The following is a 24,222-nucleotide window of genomic DNA, read 5'->3' as shown; positions in this document are numbered from 1 at the left end:
TTCTAGGCAAAATGATATATCTCTTTTGGGGATTACCCTGACTTCTAATTCTCTTGGCACAATCACATTACAAATATTGCTTCCTCTGCATCTAAAAAACTTGGTTTTCTCTTTCGCTCTCATCGTTACTTTTCTTCCAAACAGCTGCTCACTCTGTATAAATCGCAAATCTGCCCTGCCATGGAATATTGTTCCCACATCTGGGGTGGTGGCCCCAAAACCTCTCTCAGGCTTCTTGATTCCATTCAGAAGAGGGCAGTTAGGTTAATTAATGATTCATCTCTAACAGAGTCTCTCCACTCGCTTTCTCATAGACGCACTGTTTCTGCTGCATGCCTCTTCTACAGATACTTCCATGGGCACTGTTCTTCCGAATTGGCTTCTATAATTCCCGCTCTCTCTTTCAAAACAGTCCGAACACGTGCCGCCACTAGCCAACATCCATTTACTGTCCAACTTCTAACCCACAGAACCAACTTTTCATCTTCCTCATTTATTCATTCAACTGCCGTTTTCTGGAACAACCTTCCTTCATACGTATTTCCTGAAAATTACAATCTACAGAAGTTCAAGTCCAATGTCAACAGATATCTTCTTTCGTCTTGTTAACCACAAACCCAAGCACGGTACTAAGTACTATAGGTTCTAATACCTCTCGTGTTTGGGGTTCACATAAAAAAAAAAAAAAAATCAGCAAAAAGTCAGCACAGCTTTGAATATGGCTAGCATGGAGTTGTTGTACATTCATTGTATGTAGACGATTCTTTCCCCATTGAAGAAAATAAGTATCACAGGTCAGTTTAGAAAATGGGGGTCCATGGTGGATGAGAGTAATGCTTTATCTGTTGCCCATTGTGGAAAGGATCATTCCAGTTCTGTGATATTTCAAGGAGCCGTAGGCCAGCTGGTCGGTTTTTACTTGGTTTATTTCTATAGAGATTGAGTAGTGGTTGGTTAAAAAGGTATAGCTGAATAGGATGCGAAGAGTAGATGTTCACTTTCAATGATCCAAGTGAGCCAACTGTGGATCATTTTTTCAAGAATTTTACTGAGGCAACTTGACAGAGATATTGTTCTGTAACTATTAAGGCTGGAAGGTTCTTTTCCAGGTTTCAAAAAGGCCAGAACTGTAGCATTGTGCCAAGAATTGGGATAAAAATTTTCTAGAAAGATATACTTAAAGAAGGCTAGCAGCAGTTGTAAGTTTTTCTCATCAAAGTGCTGTAACATAACATAATATATCCTATCTGGCCCAGCAGCACTGTTGCGCATTGTTCTGATGGCTTGCAAAAGTTCACAGTATTGGAGTGGCTGGTTATATGGAAGTAACAGTGAGGTTCAAAAGTTGATGTGTCTGTTCTGTGGTGGTCTTAGTTTTCTGAAATTCCAGAGTGTAGTTGGAAGCAGCTGAGACTTGAGTAAAAGTTTTGCCCATGGAATTTGCTATATCCAGAGGAGCAGAGACTTCTAGACCATTGCAGGAAAGAATTGGGGAAGGAACAGTTGAAAACTTCCCAGAAATCTGCCTAATTTTCTTCCATATTAATTGTGGGTTGATGCAAACCGAGTCCAAGAGTCTTTCTTGGCTTGTCTTTGAATGAGATGCGCTTTTGCCTTTAGTTTCTTGTAGTTAATAAGATTAACTGTAGTTGGAGTTCGACGAAATAAATTCCATTATTATTTTTTTCTTCGCTTTTGTGCATTCCTCATTCCATCAGTAGTTGAAATGGCATTGAGTCTGGGAATCTGATAATGGAATTGAGCTTTTAGCTGAAAATAAAAGGCAGGAAGTGATATAATCGATTACTTCATCTATGGGCTGTAGTTGTATAATTTTTTTGTCCAGAGTGATTGCTGACTGAAATTTGTCCCAATTAGCTTTAGAGAATTTCCATTTCCTGCAGAATTGATCTAATGGTCATTGTGTAGTCATAAAATTTAAAACAATTGGAAAATGATCACTGCCCATGTTATTTTCCAGAGTGGACCACTGCATGACTGAAAACAGTATTGGGGAGCAAATCAATTGCAGAAGTCTGTCCAGTGTATATGGGTGTGCGAGCCACTATTAAGAAGAGTGAGGTTTTGTTTTTCCAGTCAAGTTTCAATCAGTCGGCTGCATCTGTTTAATTTAGATGATCCCTATAAAGGGTGGTGGCCATTGAAACCTCCTAGCAGGCAGACAGGAAAGAGTAGCTGTATTAAAAGTTCTTCAAGGTCATTATAAGAGTAAGTATGATTTGGTAGGACATAAACTGAGACTAGTGTAAAAGCAATCTGAGCAATCAGACACATAGCAACAGCTTCAATTTGGGTTTGGAGAGTGATTTGCTTAGCCAGAATTTTTGAGCTAATTAAAATAGCTACACCACCACAAGCAGAATCGGATATATTCCAATCTTGTCTATAGATTGAGTACTTTTTTATGGAAATGGAAATTTGAGCAGTTAAATAGATTTCTTGCAGGCAGAAACCAACTGGAGAGTAGCAGTTAATTAAGTATTGAATGTCATCAATGTTGCCACAAAAGCCTCTGCAATTCCACTGCAAGATGTTAGGCATTACTTGAATTTAGAATAAGCTGTACCTGATATGGCTGTCTTAGTTCAGGCTTTGGTTTGTCTCTTTTTGGAAAGGTATGATCAGTGACCGGTGTCTATATCTTCTTCTTCTACAAATATTTCCACAATTGGATCTCCTTATTTGGATGAGTACTCTGCATCCATCAATGTATCCTGAATAATCTTTTTTGAAGGAGGACTATGATTATTTGAAGTAGTAGCAATCACTGGTGGAGGAGGAGATTTCATTAGTATCATAAGAGGCATATTGCTTACTTGGTCTGAGTGCTTAAGGGGATTTGAATGTTGCTGAGAGAGGACAGTCCGAGCACAGTCAGACATTGATCTGTTTGATGGAACGGTAACATCAGTTTGAGTTGCTATTGTTTGATTTTTTTTGCAATATTGGCATATTTAGGTTTAAGTGTAGTGGGTACAATTAATTTTCTTGCTTCCTGATAACTAACTTTATTTTCAACTTTATATTTCACAATTGTTTTCTCCATTTTCCATCTCTCACATGTCTTAGAGTAGGCAGGATGGTTGCCTTTGCAGTTGGGACAGATCATTTCTTTCGCAAACTGGGTTGCCTCTGCATGTCGTTTGAGAGTGGCCATACTTTTGGCATTTATAACATCTCAACGGATTGGGTATGAAAGAACAAGTGCGGTAAAGTAGATAACCTGCTTTTACTGATGAGGGTAAGTTTGGACTGTTAAAGGTGAGAATGATATTTTTAGTAGGCGTGAGTATATTGTCTCTTTTGATCATAATTCTTTTTACAGCAATTACATTTTGTTCCTGAAGCTCTTCTTTAATTTCTTCCTGCATCACATTCATCAGGTCCCAACTAGATATTACACCCTTTGATGTATTTAGGGTTGCATGGGGAGTTACTTTATTTGGAATACCAGCAAAATTTGTAATTTTTAGCAGTTTTTCAGAATGCCTGTGGTTTAGAGTTTCAACAAGTAAGTCCCCTGATTACACTCACTTAACCATCTTGGGAGACCCTGCAATACTTTTCCAGGTGTTTTTGGATTACAAAAGGGGGATAGCTTACTGAGAGGCTGTTCTGATAGTGAGTGCATTATTAAGAATGCAGGTAAATCTGTCGCCGAGGGATTGGTTTTTAACCTCTTTGGTTGTGACGAATCATGTTCATGTTCAATTTCTGTATCTGGCCGACAGCTTGTCGGCTCTATAGATGGAAACATATTTTGTTCCATGTTGGCTCCTTTTATTCCTTGGCAGATGAACTTTTCTGCTAAAGTTACCGGCTTCGCCACATGGAGGCAGGAGCAGTGCCTGGTGTGACCAAGAGAAATTAGTAGGAATTAGTCTATAAAATATGAAAAATAAAGAAAGGTTACTTTCCTTCCTTGCTCTTTACCAGTACTTTTGATAAAAGAGCTGCTATTAAATAAAAGGATTTATTAATGAGAGAAACGTAAAATATAACTGTAATTTACCTTTCTGAAAATCACAGTGAAAGCACAGAGAAATAACTTAGTCACAATCGCTTGGCACCCGGGGCCTCCTAAAATTGTTTCTTCTCGTCTGCTTTCCTGGAAGCTGAAGAGCCACAGCTTTGGTTCTGGTTTTATTTGGTATAGTTTGTTTCCTGGATAACCACTACAGATCAGCGATCAGCTATTGTAACATGCTTTAAGGATAATATGTATGTAGTCGGTATATGGAATTTGAAAAGTCTACAAAATAGTGGTATTTGGTTGTTTGGCTGCTAGATCTGCTCTTTCATTTCCTGCTAACTCAGAATGTCTTGGGATGTTGCAGAATGGATTTGTTTTATTATAGGGTAAGAGGAGTTGGTATTACTACTTATAGCCAAAACAGCCCTGAGTGTGTCAGTGTATCTTAAAGCAGACGGAATTAGAAGTTCAGTACAGGAATCCCTCGATTAGCGCGAAACTCAAATTAGCACGGTTTACATTTAGTTACCAATTTTTGATTAGCACGAATCAAAATTTCGATTAGCACGGTATTTTGGCTTGGTCTAAAGAAACTGAAGCTGGTGATGCTACAAAAGTCAGTACTAAGCTACGAATGCAAATACACTGCTAAAGTATGCATAACATTATAGAAACACATCGCTTGTTTTCTTAGTGAGTGCGTGGCTCTGTTCACAAAAGGGAGTTACTGTTTATTTCGCGTTGCATCATACCTTCTCCATCGGGAAACATTATCGAGAAATAAACAAAAACGGATGCAAGATACAGTGTGGGAAGCTAGTTTGTTTTTCTACCATTAGAAAATAAAAAGAAACAGATTATTTCAAATGTGTATTATTACAACAATTGAAATATTTTCTAACATTATGCATTCTGAAGAACAACACCGGCCACATCGCATTTATTACATACATGCAGATCAGTTGCTTTCAGTTCTTGTGTTGCGTGTTCACGTGCAGACTCCCACGTATCTCCCACCATTAATTACTGTGCATACTAATTAATTTCTATTAAATGTTTTATATATTACGTAATTTTTAACTATGGAAAAAAGGAAAATTGTATCTGATAGTGCCTCTGGTAAAAAGAAAAGAAAAGTGATAACGTTAGATGAAAAAATTGAAGTCATAAAAAGATTTGAAGATGGTGATAGTAAAATACAAATTTCTCAACATCTTAGAATGCCTGAAACAACAGTTCAGATGATTTTAAGTAAAGTCAGTGCACATAAGGAAAAAGGAAAGCTTGCTTCATCGTCAGCATACACACAAACGCAAGAAATAGAAGTGTTACGATGATTGAGATGGAACATCTTTTGGCCATTTGGATAGAAGACTGCAATCAAAAAAGAATTCCAATCTGCACAATAACCATAAAAACAAAAGCCTTGAGTATTTTTGCAATGTTAAAGGAAAAGTCAGCAACAGAAAACTTGGGTAAAGCGGCAACTGAAGATGATGTTCAAGCAAGTTCTTCAAAAGAAAAAGTGATTGAAGCAGAAATGGAAGAAAATTTCACTGCCATGGTTTGAACGTTTTAAGAAAAGAACATGACTGCATAACATTGCATTGACTGGAGAAGCAGCAAGTGCAGAAAAAGATACAGCCACGAAATATCCCCAAACTTTGAGTCAATTTCAAAAGGTACATTAAGACATTCTATAGCTTATCTAATTTTATGTATTTAATCGGTCCGGTTTTCACATCATAGGAATTCATATATTCGTATTTACTTGAGAAAGCTAAATAGCTCATTTATATTCACATTATTTCCAATAATATGGACAAGTGATAATCTTGCAATCCTGACAGTGAAGGGAAAGCACTTTTCTGATATGAGCATAATGCATACAATCTAGGAGTGTATGTTTGACAGTAAGTGGCAATGAACAGTGCATGCATAGGGTGTGCATGCCCTATGCATAACCTCACTAGTACAACCTCCTCCTATCTGATTTGCCTGCAGATAGAATTCCATAATTCTGGTTTCTCTTTGATTTGGAGCAGCAATTCGTTGTTTATCTGTGACTTCCCAGTCTCGGATCACTGAATTCTACAGATTTTTTTTAATACGCTTTAAATAATCTATATATGGCACTTGGTATTTTGCTGGTGTTGTACTGTTCGGTTGTTTGTCTGCCTGATCTGCTCTCTCATTATCTCTCATTTGGCTGCTCAGATAACTGAATGAGTATTTTGCATCTACATTCACAAATGAGGAATTCTGTAGGAAAGAAGGAGGTTCTCTTATCAAGAAAGGCTTAAATACTGCAAATTGCAGCAGCTGGAGAGTAGACACCTGCAAGGTGATCTGATTGATATGTATAAGGCCTTGAATGGGTTGAGCACGCTGACTTCTGATGGGATTCTTCCACTTGCCCAGATTATCAACCTGCAGAGGCATAAATTCAAATTGAGGAAAGACAGTTGTAGAATAGACGTTCGGAAATTTACCTTTAGCCAGCGGGTGGATAATTGCTGGAACAAACTTCCATCTGTCGCTGTGGAAGTTGATAGCTTAAATAAATTTCTGGACAAACTTTTAGAGGGAATTGGTTGTGTGAAATTGTATTTTTTTTTTTTTTTTTTGTCTGTTGCCACATAAGCTCATATGCTTACTTTCTTGCATTACATGCCTCTATTACTACTACTACTACCACTACTACAACGCCAACAAAACAGGAATTTTTTTGTAATTTGACACCTGACAATACATTTAAATTCAAAGGGGGAAAAATGTGTGGTGGAAAAAAAAATCGCATAAATATGACAGGAACTGATAAAAAAAACTGGTTGTTATAGGAAAATCATTAAAATCTTGGTGTTTCAAAAACATAAGGAAACTTCTTGCGGATTACACTGCAAACAAGAAAGCTTGGATAACTTTGCATATTTTTTAGGAATACGTAGATGATTGGTATAAGGAAGGAGCCATTCAAAAAGAAGAAAAATATTTTAATGTTATTGATAACTTTCCTGCACATCCCCAGATTCAAAATTTGTCCAACATTTAGCTTGTGTTTGTGCCTCCCAATGTGACATTGATTTTACAACCAATGGATATAGGTGTAATCAAGAGGTTGAAAGGATTTCATAAAAGATTTCTAGTTAGCATTAGTAGAGGAATATGATGCAAGAAAGCAAGCTTATGCAGCATCAGCCAAAAAAAAACTACTCCCATTTCACCCTTCCGTTCGTTCCAAATACCTGTCCTACATCTGATCAGTCAAAGAGAACAGAAACTTGCTGAGTCTATATTGATATTGAATGCTATAAATTTATTGAACGATGCATGGAAGAACATTACTTCAACAACCATATCGAATTGCTTCAAGAAATTGAAATTAAATTCAAATGAAATTTCAATTGTACATGAAGAAGATGGAAATGAAGAAAACAACTTGCCATTATCCAAATGGTTATCACGTAACAATGTTGTAGATTTTAATACAGATAACATTAATGAATTTGTACAAGTCGATGACAACTTATTAACTAGTGGTCTTCCTACAGAGAGTGACATTGTGATGCTGTGTGCAACAAAAACGATAACAACGATGGTAAAGATGACGATTGTGATGATGATGATGATATGATGACTTTTAATTGAAACTGATTTTAATTGAAAGTGAATTAAAATCAGTGCAGACATTCTCAAAAGGTCAAGGTGCAATGGACACATTAGTCAATTTTTTTTTGAAAGAACTGAGGTAAGTAATGAGTAATGCTTTGAGTGTTTTAAGGGGAAACTTAAGAAATATCAAAGTGAAATCTTTAAAACAAACATCAATTTTAAGATTCATAAATAAAAACTAATTGAAATAGTGCTTATTATTAAATAGTATTAATAGTATTTTTTTTTTTTTTTTAATGAAAACCCCAAAAACGAGAGGTATTAGAACCTATAGTACTTAGTACAGTGCTTGGGGTGGAGGTTGAGGAGATGAAAGAAGATATTAGACTTAAACTTCTGTAGACTGTAATTTTCAGGAAATACGTATGAAGGAAGGTTGTTTCATAAAACAGCAGTTGAACGAATAAACGAGGAAGATGAAAAGTTGGTTCTGTGAGTTTGAAGTTGGTCAGTAAAAGGATGTTGGCTGGAGGCGGCATGTGTTTGGACTGTTTTGAAAGAGAGAGCAGGAATTATAGATGCCAATTCAGAAGAACAGTGCCCGTGGAAGTATCTGTAGAAAAGGCATGCAGCAGAAACAGTACGTCTATGAGACAACGAGAGGAGAGACTGTTAGAGAGGAGTCATTAATTAACCTAATTGCCTTCTTCTGAGCAGAATCTAGACGCCTGAGAGAGGTTTTGGGGGCACCGCCCCAGATGTGGGAACAATATTCTATGGTAGCTCGGATTTGCAATACAGAGTGAACAGTTGTTTGGAAGAAAAGTAACACTGAGAGCGAAAGAGAAAACCAAGTTTTTTAGACGCAAAGGAAGCAATATTTGCAATGTGCTTGCGGCAAAAGAGATTACAAGTCAGGGTAATCCTCAAAAGAGAGATATCATTTTGCACAGAAATTGGAGTGTCACCAAAGATAAGCATAGGAGCAGAAGAATCCCTTTTGCGAGATATAGGACAAGACTGAGTTTTAGAATGATTGAAATCAACTAAGTTGTCTTTGCTCCACTGGAGGATTACCTGGAGATCGGATTTTAAGGAATTGGTAGCAGATATTCGAGAAGTTGAAGCTGATTGAGTAGGGCAAGGTAATTACAGATGAATAAATTGTGTTTAATATTAAGTGTATTGTAGTTTATACAAGTATATTAATACGAATAATATGTAGGTATATACTTATATTATTTTTTTCCCTTTAATATTTCTTTTGTTTTTTGACTCTATCTTTTTATCAAGTTATTGAGAATTTAAAAAATAGGGCGCAGATTTAACTCATCACTGACATAAAGTGTTAATTGTTTAACGGCCCCAAGGTTTTCCTCAACTGCGTTATCACTGATATAGCAAGTAACGGTTATGACGAGGATTCATTGCCACTCTTTGCTTGGTCCTTGAATCCACATTGATGCAATTTTACTGCACCAACTTAAATGTGACTTTTGTCAGTGCCCCCTGATGCTCATTATAACCAAGTTCAGCGGAGATGGGGGGAACCCCTGGTGCCGATTGACTCAATACACTATAACCACGTTTGACTGTACTTGGATTTCTGAAAGCTTTTGGTACTGTTGCACATGGAAGACTACAATGGATAAAAGGATGGTTAAGTGGGAGAAAACAGTGTGGTAATCAATGGACACTGCTCTTTGTGGACTAATATTATTAGTGGATTCCTGGATTCCCCCAGGGTTTATTGTGGGCCCATTGTTGTTTTGTATATTTATCAATGATATTAATGAAGGTATATCAGGCTTAAACTCAAAGTTCGCAGATGATAAAAAGGTTGGCAGGATTGTTAATGACAGTATGCTACTGCAAAAAGATCTAGAAAAGTTGGGCAGATGGGCTGAGAGGTGGCAATTGAAGTTTAACATTGACAAATGCAAAGTACTGCATATAGGTAACAGTAAACCCAGAGAAAATGTACCAACTGTGTGGTACATTTCTGTGTACCAACTGTGTGGTACTCATGGTAGTGGAGAATGAAAAAGTCGTGTGCAGTCAGATATGAAGTTTTCTGAGTAGTGATCATGCTGCCAGAGCAGGTTATGGGGTCTTGTAAGTGATATACAGGAATTTTGCTAGCAGGGATAAGGAGGTGATTATGCCTTCGTATAAGGCAACGTCCAGGCCAAACCTTGAGTATTGTGTACAGGTGTGGAGGCCTCATTTTAGGAAGGATGTAGAGTTGTTAGAATGAGTACAGAGAAGGGCAACAAGATTGGTGAGGGGAACAAAGGGGCACTCTTACCAAGAAAGGCTTCAGTTCTGCAAACTGCAGCTTCTGGAGAGTAGGCACCTACGAGGTGATCTGACTGATGCGCATAAGGCCTTGAATGGTTTCAGCAGTCTCAATGCTGATGGAATTCTTCCTCTTGCTCAGATTACGAACCTGGGGGGGCAAACTTAAATTGAGGAAAGACAGATGTAGTATAGATGTGCAGAAATTTGCCTTTAGCGTGGATAGTGATTGCTGGAACAAACTTCCATCTGATGATGTGGAAATTGATAGCTTAAATAAATTCAAGTAGAACTAGACAAACCTTTGGAGCAAATAGATGGGTGAAATGGGAAGGGTTTTTTTTTGGCTAATGCTGTATAAATTTGCAGCAGTCAGAGAGAAAATTGTTTACCCAATTACAAAAAAACAGTTGGCAAATCATATGGAGGAAGCCTATTTAGAAGTTTTTCTGTGAAACACAATGCAAAGCATTTGAAATGTCAAGGGCAACTGCTTGAGGTTCAACAAATGTTTCCACTAAATTTGTCCATAGACAGGTAGCATAAGCCAGTATTTCATCTGGTGGATCAACAGTGGATCAACACTGATGGAATCCATTCTGGTGATCAGATGGAAGGTTTCCAGATAGTTTAGGAGTTGGTGGTTAATAGATTACTTTAGCAAGGGTAGAAGAAAGTGCAATGGAACGATAATTGGATGGGAGGGATTTGTCACCCTTTTCATGAGTTGGCTGGATATGTTTTCCTTCTGCTTGTCATTCAAGCAGAAAGGAAAACACCAATTGAATAAGAAAGTGTGAAAAGGTGACACAGAACAGAAGTAAGCTCAGGAGCACAAGTTTTGGAACAAGTGGAAGAATACCATCAGGACCTGGCTCTTTCTTGGCATCATGACTGTTCAAAATTCTTCTGATATACTTTTGAAAGAAGAGACAGGAGGAATTGAATGATGTGTACTGGGATAGCAGGTGGTTTACCAAGATCAATACACAAGTTATAAGAAAAATGGGATGCTGGCAGGTCAGCTTTATCTTTAGCTGAGGTGGCAATAGACCCATCTGGTTTTTTCACAGCGGTAGGAGTAGAGATGGGAAAAAGTTCATCCTTCTCCCAGTGTTGTAACTATATCCTGATGAATTTCTTTTGGTGTTAGACCCTTTTTCCTCAAATATTGGATGAGTGCACGGTGATAATTTTGTCCATTTTTCCTCATTCATACAACTTTTTTGACTTCAGGAACTGTATTTAAAAAAAAAAAAAAAAAAACAGCTGTTACTGAAACTGTAAAAATATGGTGAGTTACTATTTTGAAGTGTTATTTGTTAAGTAGAGAAATGAACACTGTATATCTACTCTTTCATAATCAGGCTTTGAACTTTTTAAACCCCCTCTCATAAATGAGGAAAGGTGACAATTTTCCTGTTGGTAGCTCAGTAATCGAATGAAAAACAAAAAATGTTGGAGCTTGAAGTGACTCAATGCTTTTATTTCTTTTCAGATTCTATGCTTCTTCATTTTTATGACTAGCTAGGGCAACATTTCTGGATCCACCAGTTACAAGTTTTATCAGATGTTTTGTGTTCCTTCTTGCCCTGGGAGTGAGTGAGTGCTTTTCCTGCCAAGTTTCCAGTCCCACCATGTGGAGGCAGGAGCAATGCCATCTAGCAACAAAGCAGCTATATAAGTTCTTGTGTTAGTTGTATTATTAGAGTTAACAAGAAAAAAGAAAGGTATCTTACCATTCTTGACCTCGATTTACTTTTACATGAAGAACTTTATAAGTAAAGGATTAACTAGAAAACACTAATGAAAAAAGTTTTTGCATTAGTGTTTTCTAGTTAATTAAGAGTTTTCTAGTTAAATTAAGAAGTGTTTGTTGCAAGAGTCATGTCACTTCAAATTGCTTTGGTATTACCTGGTTACTAGCACTTGACATTTGCGACATCCCCAAATGTAAAGTAAGCTTTCTAAAACATTTCAGATTAAAATTAAAGAGCTTAATATTGAATTTTTACTTGTACCTTTGTTCTTTTATATTCTACACTAGTTCTGCAACAAAGTACGGATTTAAATAACAAAGTAAAAGACAACAAAGTAAAAACTTCAAATGCAACATCATTTTTCTCGTCCTTATAATGTTAAATAGCAATTCATAAATTTTAATGAAGGACAGGTATGGTATCGTCACCTCAATTAATTCAGTTATGATGGCATTTGTTAAGAAATCTTTATTAAGAAATAAATTAAGAAATCTGTCCAGAATTTTATATTATTTCATAAACCATTAATTATTAACAGTTTCAAAGATTTTTTTATTTTAACAGTCATTATTTAACAGTTTTAAAAGGAACTGCATTCTACCTTTTTCCCGGGTAGCCCAGGTAGACCAGACAAGCCCTGAAGTCCTTGTTCTCCCTATTCAGAGATTTAAAATATTTTTATAACATTTATATTTTTATAACAATTCAGAATTGACTGATGCTAACAAATAGAGTAATTTAAAATTCTTCTCCAATGGGGAATGCAATATTCACAAAAGTTGATGTACCTCACAATATTAACTAATACTTCATTTCATGAACAGATCAGATAAGACAGAGCATTTCTGTATCATTAAATTAGAATTGCTGTATATGTATCCGAAAACAGAAATGATACATTTCTGTATAATTTCTGATAAGATACAGCATTCCTAAATCTAATGGGTAGATTTAAGCATATACTATATTGTTATAAATTGGAAGATACTTAATCAAAGCACCATTTTTTTGCTATAGTAAGATAGGCAAAACATGGAAGACTACAATGGATAAAAGACAAACAGACAAACAGACTATGAAGTCAGGAAGCAATCCATGTTCTTGTTTATACTCCAGCATGACCACCAGGCCAGTGGAGTTTATAAAAGATCAATCAATACAAATGTTAATTGTATTTAGCAGCCACGGGATTGAACCCATTCCACACAAAGAGAGGTGCCTCCGTAGCCAGGCAGGCAGGAGCAGCAGTGTGTAGCACACACTTCTTGATTAAACCAGGGTTTGAGCCTGTGCCCACCAAATACGGAGAATGCAGAAAGGTCAGGGAATGACCACTGCATATCCTCCGGAGCGATATGGCCTTAATTGCTAATGCTCCTAAAAACCAAATAACAAACAAACAAACTCAAAGAGAGTGTGCTACTGCACTTGTACTCCTGACCACTTGGCTACATCACATTTATGATGTTTAAATAAGTTATATTTGATTGATTGATGTTTGTGGAGCAGTCAAGTACAGGACATGATACTGCCATGGGGGATGTCTGTGTGTGCGCGCGATGCAAGGAGGGTAAAGAAATCAGGCGAAAACTCAGCGTTGTTATGGGCCTATATGAGAGCTTGAAGGACAGGGTGGATGCCCTCAAAGGATTAAAAGAGAGGGGCCCATCAAGCTCTCAGCTGCCCACACCAATGCCAGAGCTTGCACATGGTCATCACGCAACACAGCGGCAGCCCCCAAGGCAGAATGCGCTGGTCCCAAAGGAACTAGTAGTTGTTGGTGACTCTATTGTCAGGGAAATGGGAAACATTCTTTATAAGAAGGATAGGTGGAACAGGACCAGGGTATGTCTGCCAGGGGCAAAGGTTGATGACGTTGTAGAGCGGATATCATCTTTTAAGGGCATAAAAGGTGATATAGTTGTACACGTTGGTATTAAGATATTAAGAGTAGGAGACCGGCGGAATTACTTAACAAGAACAGGTCACTGTTGAAAAAAAGCCGTGAATTAGGGTTGAATTTGAAAGTGTCTGCAATTCTGCCCAGACACGATAGGAGGGAGTATATGATGAGAGCCCTGTCGACCAATTTGGCCCTGGAAAGATTGTGCAAGGCTCAAGGGATAGAATTTTTTTCAGCCTAGTCTGTACTTGTTAACAGGAGAGACTGCTTCTACAGGGATGGGATACACTTAAATAGAAAGGGTGCAAGAATGTTTGCTGATGCTATCGAGGCAGTGTTAGGTGGGTCGGAAAACGGCTAGATTGGGGGGGATACAAGGACTAATAGATTAACAGTAGCCACTGGCAGAGGTGAAAGTGATTCTTGCACTGCTTCTATTGGAATGAGCAGCAGCCTGGAAAATAAGATGCAGGATATTTCAGAGACTGCTGGGAATCATTGGGGTACAAGTAAACACATGGGTTGTGCTAGGGTAGCTCAGAAAAAGAACAGGTGCATGTATACTTGCATGTACACCAATGCTAGGAGTTTAGTAAATAAATTTGATGAATTTGAGGTATTGCTCAAAACATCAAAGGCAGATATTGTTGGGATTTCAGAGACGTGGTGTCACACAGATATAAGGAATGTAGAACTGGAATTTGGGGAGTACAATATCTACAGAAAGGATAGACAGGATAGGAAGGGAGGGAGGGATTATGCTATTAGTTAAGAAATACATAAAATCCAAGGAAGTGAAGCCAGTCGACATCGCTGGACACTGCAGTGTTGAGTCAGTTTGGTGTGACATAAGCATTGGGAGATCAAAATTGAGAGTAGGAGTGTGCTATAGGCCTAATGACTCTGATGAGTATAATAAGAAACTGTACAGGGAAATAGAGTGGGCGAGTAAATCAGAGAGTCTTATAATGGGAGATTTTAATTTCCCAGATATTGACTGGAATTTGGGGGCTGGTCACTCACACACTAGCAAGGCGTTTGTGGATTTATTGGATGATTGTTTTCTACATCAGCATGTTCGAGAGGCAACTAGAGGGAGTAATACTTTTGATTTGATTATCAGTAGTGATTTCATTATCATATCTAAAGATTCTTAATGCATTAAGAATCTTCAGATAAATGAACCACTAGGTGGCAGTGATCACAGTGTGCTGAAGTGGGATTTACTCAAACAGGTAACTACCATTAGGGGTAAAGAGAAGGGTTATTTCTTTCTTAAAGGCGACTACAATGGACTGAGACAGTATTTAAATTCTATACAGTGGGACCAAATGATGATGTTACCAACAGCAAATTCCAAATGGGAAGCATTCAAAGAACTTATCTTGGAAGCTACTAGGCTTTACATACCAACTAAGAAATATTGTTCAAGGTTTAGGCCTAAATGGAAGTCAGATGAACTAATGAGACATATGGCGAGAGAAGAAAAATGCATGGGATACATACAAATTAACACGTGACACAGAAGCCTATGATAGATACAAGTTGATCTGTAACCAAGTTATAAGGAGGTTAGGCAGGCGAAGGCAGATTACGAGAAATTTTTGGCAAGGGATGCAAAGAAAAACAGCAAAGAGTTCTTTACTTATGTAAACTCTAGAAGGAAGAGGATGAATCAGATTGGTCCACTTGATATCGATGGGTCAACTGTTCATGATCCTGCTCAGGTAGCTAACAAACTAAATGAATATGTTGCATCAACATTCACATATGAGGAGTTATTCAGCGAGGGGAATGCCACAGGTGTATTCAACTCTGGCAGTAAGCTAGAGAATCTTGTAATAACTGAGAGTAAAGTGGAGGAGAAATTGTTGAAGATAAACACAAGAAAGGCACCTGGGGTGGATGGGATCTATCCAGTTATATTAAAGGAGGCAGCAAATGAAGTAAGCAAACCCTTAGCCATAATTATGAGAGCTTCCTTGGACTCAAGGGAGGTACCCAAAGACTGGAGATGTGCAAATGTGACTCCAATTCACAAAGGAGGATCAAAGGCTGACACAAGTATTTATAGACCTGTGAGTTTAACTTCTGTTCCCGGAAAATTAATGGAGGCACCGGTTAAAGAAGCACTGCAGGATCATCTAGACAAAACTTCAGTTATAGCTTGGACACAGCATGGTTTTGTTAAGGGGAAGTCTTGCCTGACCAATTTGATTGGATACCATGATGTAGTCACAAAAGAACTGGATGTAGGGAATAACTTTGATAATTATATACTTGGATTTTAGAAAGGCTTTTGATACTGTTGCACATGGAAGACTGCTGCACAAATTGGAGCAGTGTGGCATTGGAGGCAAATTGCTGCTATGGATAAAGGGGTGGTTGAGGGGGCGAAGACAGAGAGTGGTAATCAATGGACACTGCTCATCGTGGACTAATGTTATTAGTGGAGTCCCTCAGCGTTCAGTATTGGGTCCATTATTGTTTTCTGTATTTATAAATGATATTGATGATGGTATATCAAGCTTAATGTTCAAGTTTTCAGACGATACGAAGGTTGGCAGGGTTGTCAAGGACACTACTGACACTATGCTGCTGCAACAGGATCTGGAAAGGTTGAGCAGATGGGTTGAGAGGTGGCAAATGAAGTTTAACATTGACAAATGTAAAGTACTACATATGGGAAACAGCAACCCCAGAGCAACGTATCAACTCTGTGGTACTACACTGACAGTGGTAGAGAATGAAAGGGACCTGGGGGTGGTTGTGCAGGCAGATATGAAGTTTTCTGAGAAGTGCAGATGGTCTGCAAGAGTAGCTCATGGTGTCTTGTCAATGATATACAGGAATTTTTCTAGCAGGGATAAGGAGGTGATTATTCCCTTGTATAAGGCAATGGTCAGGCCACACCTTGAGTACTGTATACAGGCCTGGAGGCCTCATTTCAAGAAGGATGTAGAGCTGCTGGAACGAGTACAGAGAAGGGCAACGAGATTAGTGAATGGAACAAAGGGGTGCTCTTACGAAGAAAGGCTTAAGTTTTGCGAATTACAGTGTCTGGAGACTAGGCACCAGCGAGGTGATCTGATAGAGATGTATAAAACCTTGAATGGTTTGAACGTGCTCAATGCTGATGGGATTCTTCCTCTTGCTCAGAATAATCACCTGAGAGGGCATAAATTCAAATTGAGGAAAGACAGATGTAGGATAGACGTGCGGAAATTTGCCTTTAGCCAGCAGGTGGTTGGTTGGAGGAACAGACTTCCATCCCTTGTCGTGGAAGTTGATAGCCTAAATAAGTTTAAGGTTCAGCTGGACAGGTATTTCGAACGAACAGAGGGGTGAAGTGGAAGTGGTTATTTTTTATTTATTTATTTATTTATTTTTTTGGCTGATGCTGCATAAGCTTGCTTTCTTGCATCAAATGCCTCTACTAATGCTAATATGTTACTACAGTATGTGCTTATGTACAAAATGTTACATGATGCACTTGAAGTCATCAATGACTATGCATTAGCACACCACAAAGAGGTGCCAATACCTGTTCTACTTCTTGTATTGCAAAGAGCTGTGCAGTCACATATAAAATAAATTTATTGACAAAATATGCATTAATACCTTGTAACAATTATAGCACAAGGATTTCAAACAATATTGTGATGAATACTGACCTTTGACACATATGAATGGTAGTCAAAAAGTTCTGAGAATGGCGGGTACAAAACGTAAGTATGAAATTCTGTTCCCCACCCCCCAGGGTGTTGATGCCAAAGTTTAATACACTTCTTGCATTTAATCTGCAAAGAGTTTAATTATTTAAAAATATGCTTAAGGTATCAAACCAAAATATAAAAATATTTTATGGTATCAAACCAAATTAACCTGAATACATAACAGTCACTTGAGGAAGTGGAAGTAGACTATGTTCCAATATCCCGAATAGAAGATTAGAAGACAGCTCTAGCAGAATTCGTGGCAATGGATCCCATGAAGACCAACACAATACCAAAGCAAAGAACAAAATCTTGTGGCAAGTCACAGACCACCTCAACTGCTGAATGATACTAAATTACCACAACGACAAAATAATACTTGATACCATCCACAGAACCATTTACTGTGCTGCTACAGCAGCACAGTAAATGCCTTCATTCCCTGGAATATCTTGGAATCTAGCATAATTAGTCTCTCTTTTTTATTCTTAAAAATCTGTAAATAGGTTAGAATTTTTTTACATTATAGCATCTGAAGAGGAGGCTTTATTTTTAGGACTGATATTGCATTCAGAGAGTTGGTATATATTAAGATCTGGAGGGGATGGCCACGTTACGCATTTTTGAAAAATAGTTTTATGGTATACAGTTCAACAATATATATATATATTTATATATACGCTACATTCTATCAGTAGGAAAGGGTTGTAAAACATAATAGATACTGCTGATGTACCATCTGTTACAATGAGAATGATCAGATGATTGAGCTATTGTAGTTTCCAGACGTTCCAGGTGGGTAATGAATGAATTTTCCCTCCAACATTCAAAGTATTCATTACAGGAAGCTGTTCCTGTGGACTATGATGGATTTGGTTTTGTTTCTTGGTGAATGTTAAGTTGAATGTTCCAAGTGTTCATTATATCTTGCAATTTTATTCCAGAAGGTTTGTTTCCATTTGGTTTATTTTCATAAAATTGTAACAATGGTGGATCAAACAGGTATTTATGGGCGGGATATAACAATAAACTCCAAAATTTTACCTGCATAGCTGAGCAGTAGGGTCTTACTCCTGAGATGTAATGGGGGCTTGTTTGCTTCTACATAAAAGTTTTGTGTTTTAAATGTTTGAAAAGCTCCCAGTGCATGGCATTAAGGGCAAATTGCTGCTATGGATCATGGGATGCTTGAGTGGGAGAAGACAGAGTGGTTATCAATGGCCACTGCTCTTTGTGTACTAATCTCTGTGTGTACTAATGTTATTAATGGAGTCTGAGAGTTTGGCGTTGGGCCCACATTTGTTTTCTCAATTTATCAATGAGATTGATGAAGATATATCAGGCTTAATGTCGAAGTGTGCAGAAGATACAAAGGTTGGTATGTTTGTTAATGACACGATGCTTACTGTAACAGGATCTGGAAAAGTTGGACAGATGGGCTGAGAGGTGGCAACTGAAGTTTAACATTGACAAATGCAAAGTACTGCATGTAACCCAAGAGAAATGTACCAACTGTGTGGTACAGAAAGAAAAAGACCTGGGGTAATTGTGCAGTCATATGAAGTTTTCGGAGCAGTGCAGACAGGCTGCCAGAGCAGCTCATGGGGGTCAATGATATACAGGAATTTTGCTAGTGTGGATAAGGAGGTGAGCATCCCTTTGTATAAGGCAATAGTTAGATCACTCATCTTGAGTACTGCTTACAGGTCTGGAGATATCATTTTAGGAAGGATGTAGGGCTGCTGGAATGAGTACAGAAAAGGGCAACAAGATTGGTAAGGAGAATAAAGGGTTGCTCTTACCAAGAAAGGCTTAAGTTCTGAAAACTGCAGTGTCTGGAGAATAGGCTGTTGTTGTTTTGGTGTTTATTAGTGCATTAACAATGGGATTATAAGGCACCAGTTCATTTGTTATAGTATGTTCTCTGTATATGTTGTTGTTTGTTGTTTGATTTTTAGGAGCATTAGCAACTAAGGCCATATTGCTCCGGGAATATGCGGTGGTCATTCCCTATCCTTTCTGCATCCTCCGTATTTGGTGGTGATGGGCTCGAACCCCGGTATAATCAAGAAGCATGTGCTACACACTGTTGCTCCTTCCCACCTGGCTACGGAGGCGCCTTCCCTGTATATAAATATTGTTCAAATGTAAGAAGGTTAAATACGACTGTGATATTTTATTATTATTTACAGCAGATGTTATACGTTGATTGTTTGTGTGATTCTAAAAATATCCGATATATGTTCCTTGTCACCCGAAAGATCTTTAAGGATGATATTTTGATTTCCTTTATATAATGATGAAAAAATCTGTTGTCAATCATTTTCATATGTTGGGCATTCCATCAGTTTATGTTTAATGTTTGGATAGTATTGCATCTTGGAGGTTCTTCTGCAAGTAGTAGATAACCATTTGTGAAATGTCCCGGTCAGAACCACTTCTCTCCTTGATTTCCTTATGCTCGTTTTCCAGTGCTCAACTTTTGGTTTTATTTCATATAATTTATTCCATGTTTGTTTTTTCCAAAGTTCTTGCCATTGGGTTAGACAGCTATTTTTTATGATTGGCTTGTAGTCCTTATGTGGAACTGCGAAAGATTGTTTCCTGAAGGTTAGTGGTTGATTTTTCAATTCTGTCCACTTCATTTCTTTTTATCCCTTTGTGTCCTGGTATCCAGCAGAAAAGTATCTCTTGTTTTTTCTTTGTGAAATCTGTTAGTATGTTGTTGTTTGGTTTTTTAGGAGCATTAGCAACTAAGACCATATTGCTCTGGGGATATGCAGTGGTCATTTCCTGACCTTTCTGCATCCTCCGTATTTGGTGGTCACGGGTTTGAACCCCGGTATAATCAAGAAGCGTGTGCTACACACTGCTGCTTCTGCCCACCTGGCTACAGAGGCACCTGTTAGTATCTGTTTAATTTGCCAGAGTACTCGATGGGTTATACTGTATGTGTTTTGTATGGCTTGGATTACACTTAATGAATCTGGTATATTACTGTTCTCAAGTGGTAGGTGGTTCTGAAATGCTCCAGGGGCTATCTGAACTGCTACTAATTCTGCAGTGTAGACACTACATTCTTTTGGGAGTTGGCATGACAGTTTTAATGTCTGGGAATGCTGCTGATGTTCCTAAATGGTTCTCTGATTTTGATCCATCTGTATATATATATATATATATATATATATATATATATATATATATATTAGTATGTGATTGGAATATTGCATTCTATGTACTGCATGCAGTTGTTGAAAGTTGATGTCTGGTAACGTATTTTTATTCCAGTTTTGTGTGAAGAGTTCATAAGCTGTGGGATGGTTTATCCATGGTGGAATTATATGTCCTTCTAGATTTGCAACATTATCTATTTTGAGATCATGTATTATCAATAGCTCTTGTAGTCTGGTTTGCACTTTTGTGGTTCCTATATATGTTTTCCCATTTTGGTTACAATAAAGATGTCCAAGTTGGTCTTATCCTGTAAGCACACGGAAGTGCCAACTGTTGTCTCCTCAGGAACAGTGGTGGTTCATTACTCTCTGTATAGAGACTGTATTTAGGGTATGTGCAGAAAGCTCCTGTTGCTATTCATATAGCACGATGGTGAATCAGATCTAACCATTTGAGGGTGCTCTTTTTTGCTGATGCATAAACCAGTGCTCCATAATCTATTTTTGACCTTACTAGTGCTTTGTAAAGGTTGAGCAGGGTATAATAGTCTGATCCAAGATGCTGTTGCTAAGACTTTAAGAATGTTAAGTTGTTTCATACATTTTATTCATAATTGTTTTATATGTTCTACAAAGGTCATTTTGTTGTCTAGAATGAGTCCAAGAAATTGTACACTTTGTTTAACTGGTATTATGTTACCTTGCAATGTTAGTTCAGGTTCGGGGTGCAAATTTTGTTTTCTACAGAAATGTATGCAGACTGTTTTTTTGTTTTGACATTCTAAACCCATTTTTCTGGGCCCAATGACTGATATTGTTAATTGCACATTGTAGTTGTCTTTTTATTGTTCCCCTGTTCTGTGCTTGATATGAGATACTGAAGTCATCTACATATAGTGCATATGACACTGTGGGTGGTAGTTGTTTTGTGATGCTATTTATTTTTAGGGAGAATAGTATGGCATTCAGGACAGGCCCTTGGGGAACTCCCTCTTGTTTATATGATTATGACATGGTGTTTTGTACTCCAACTTGAAATGTTCTATTTTTCATGAAATTATGGATGAACAATGGTAAATGTCCTCCGAGTCCTGCATCGTGGTTGTCTTGTAATATATTGTGTCACCATGCTGCGTCATAGGCCTTTTCTATATAAAAAAATACAGCAACCATATGCTTTGATATGGTTTGATGATAAATGCATCTCTTATATCTGGTTCAATTCGTACAAAGTTATTAACATTTAGGTTGGTGCAAAAGTATCATTTTAACGTAGCCATCTACCAAAGTAGTTAAATTAATTAAATTGGCATCGTTTTGGTTATATCTAATATTATGAATGCCTTCACAATGAGTTGCCATGATATTACACTACCTTGAATAAATAACACTTCACCAGTGGAGAAGACTGCTAGATGGCTACATTAAAATGATGCTTTTGCACTAACCTACATGTTAGTCATTCTAGCTCTTAGCATGAGGCCTTTGCCCTTAAATATTTTATAGTCTTTATCACTGCACACCATCAAGCATCAAGCATTGGGAGATCAAAATTGAGAGTAGGAGTGTGCTATAGGCCTAATGACTCTGATGAGTATAATAAGATACTGTACAGGGAAATAGAGTGGGCCAGTAAATCAGAGAGTCTTATAATGGAAGATTTTAATTTCCTAGATATTGACTGGAATTTGGGGGCTGGTCACTCACACACTAGCAAGGCTTTTGTGGATTTATTGGATGATTGTTTTCTACATCAGCATGTTCGGGAGGCAACTAGAGGGAGGAATACTCTTGATTTGATTATCAGCAGTGATTCTTCATGCATTAAGAATCTGCAGATAAATGAACCACTAGGTGGCACTGATCACAGTGTACTGAAGTGGGATTTACTCAAAGAGGTAACTACCATTAGGGGTAAAGGGAAGGGTTATTGCTTTCGTAAAGGTGACTACGATGGACTGAGACAGTATTTAAATTCTATACAGTGGGACCAACTGATGATGTTATCAACAGCAAATGCAAAATGGGAAGCATTCAAAGAACTTATCTTGGAAGCTACTAGGCTTTACATACCAACTAAGAAATATTAGCATTAGCATTAGTAGAGGCATATGATGCAAGAAAGCAAGCTTATTCAACATCAGCCAAAAAAAAAAAACACACACATTTCACCCCTCCGTTCGTTCGAAATACCTGTCCAGTTGAGCTTTAAATTTGTTTAGGCTATCAACTTCAACAACAAGTTATGGAAGTCGGTTCCACCAACCAACCACCCGCTGGCCAAAGGCAAATTTCCGCACATCTATCTGACATCCGTCCTTCCTCAATTTTAATTTATGCCCTCTGAGGTGATTATTCTGAGCAAGATGAAGAATCCCATTGGAATTCAGCATGCTCAAACCATTCAAATCCTAATACACCTCTATCAGATCACCTCGCCGGTGCCTAGTCTCCAGACTCTGTAATTTGCAAAACTTAAGCCTTTCTTCGTAAGAGCAACCCTTTGTTCCATTCACTAATCTTGTTGCCCTTCTCTGTACCCGTTCCAGCAGCTCTACATCCTTCTTGAAATGAGGCCTCCAGACCTGTATACAGTACTCAAGATGTGGCCTAACCATTGCCTTATACAAGGGAATAATCACCTCCTTATCCCTGCTAGAAAAATTCCTGTATATCATTGACAAGACACCATGAGCTACTCTTGCAGCTCGTCTGCACTGCTCAGAGAACTTTATATCTGCCTGCACAATTACCCCCAGGTCCTTTTCATTCTCCACCACTGTCAGTGTAGTACCGCAGAGTTCATACGTTGCTCTGGGGTTACTGTTTCCCATATGTAGTACTTTACATTTGTCAATGTTAAACTTCATTTGCCACCTCTCAACCCATCTGTTCAACCTTTCCAGATCCTGTTGCAGCAGCATAGCGTCAGTAGTGTCCTTAACAACCCTGCCAACCTTTGTATCATCTGCAAACTTGGACATTAAACTTGATATCCCATCATCAATATCATTCATAAACACCGAAAACAACAACGGACCCAACACTGAACCCTGAGGAACTCCACTAATAACATTAGTCCACGTTGAGCAGTGTCCATTGATTACCACTCTCTGTCTTCTGCCACTCAACCATCCCCTTATCTATAGCAGCAATTTGCCTCCAATGTCACACTGCTCCAATTTGTGCAGCAGTCTTCCATGTGCAACAGTATAAAAAGCCTTTCTAAGATCCAAATATATAATATCAAAGTTATTCCCTGCATCCAGTTCTTTTGTGACTACATCATAGTATCCAATCAAATTGGTCAGGCAAGACCTGCAATTAACAAAACCATGCTGCGTCTGAGCTATAACTGAATTCTTGTCTAGATGATCCTGCAGTGCTTCTTTAACCAGTACCTCCATTAATTTTCCGGGAACAGAAGTTAAACTAACAGGTCTATAATTACTTGTGTCAGCCTTTGATCCTCCTTTGTGAATTGGGGTTACATTTGCACATCTCGAGTCTATGGGTACCTCCCCTGAGTCCAAAGAAGCTCTCATAATTATGACTAGGGGTTTGCTTACTTCCTTTGCTGCCTCCTTTAATATAACTGGATAGATCCCATCCACCCTAGGTGCCTTTCTTGTATTTATCCTCAACAATCTCTCCTCCACTTTCCTCTCAGTTATTACAAAATCATCCAGCTCACTGCCAATGTTTACTTTACATACATCATTCTCCTTCCTGAATAACTCCTCATGCGTGAATGTAGATGCAAAAT

General features: G+C 38.0%; 1 protein-coding gene across 2 annotated transcripts in view; it reads right to left on the bottom strand.

Moving 5' to 3' along the window:
- Positions 1-24,222, bottom strand: part of LOC150081124 (uncharacterized) — a 1,253,880-nt gene that overhangs the window by 703,930 nt on the left and 525,728 nt on the right. For both annotated transcript variants that reach the window (XM_090381132.1, XM_090381131.1), the window contains exon 15: positions 12,266-12,319. In XM_090381132.1, coding sequence (XP_090237258.1) covers positions 12,266-12,319 — 54 coding nt within the window. The remainder of the gene's footprint in view (positions 1-12,265; positions 12,320-24,222) is intronic.

This window comes from Mastigoproctus giganteus, chromosome 9 (assembly GCF_048544385.1).
Source record: "Mastigoproctus giganteus isolate SK-2022 chromosome 9, ASM4854438v1, whole genome shotgun sequence".
Taxonomy (NCBI): Eukaryota; Metazoa; Arthropoda; class Arachnida; order Uropygi; family Thelyphonidae; genus Mastigoproctus; species Mastigoproctus giganteus.
Note: the sequence above shows the minus strand (reverse complement) of the source record. Positions and strands in the feature narration are given on the sequence as shown.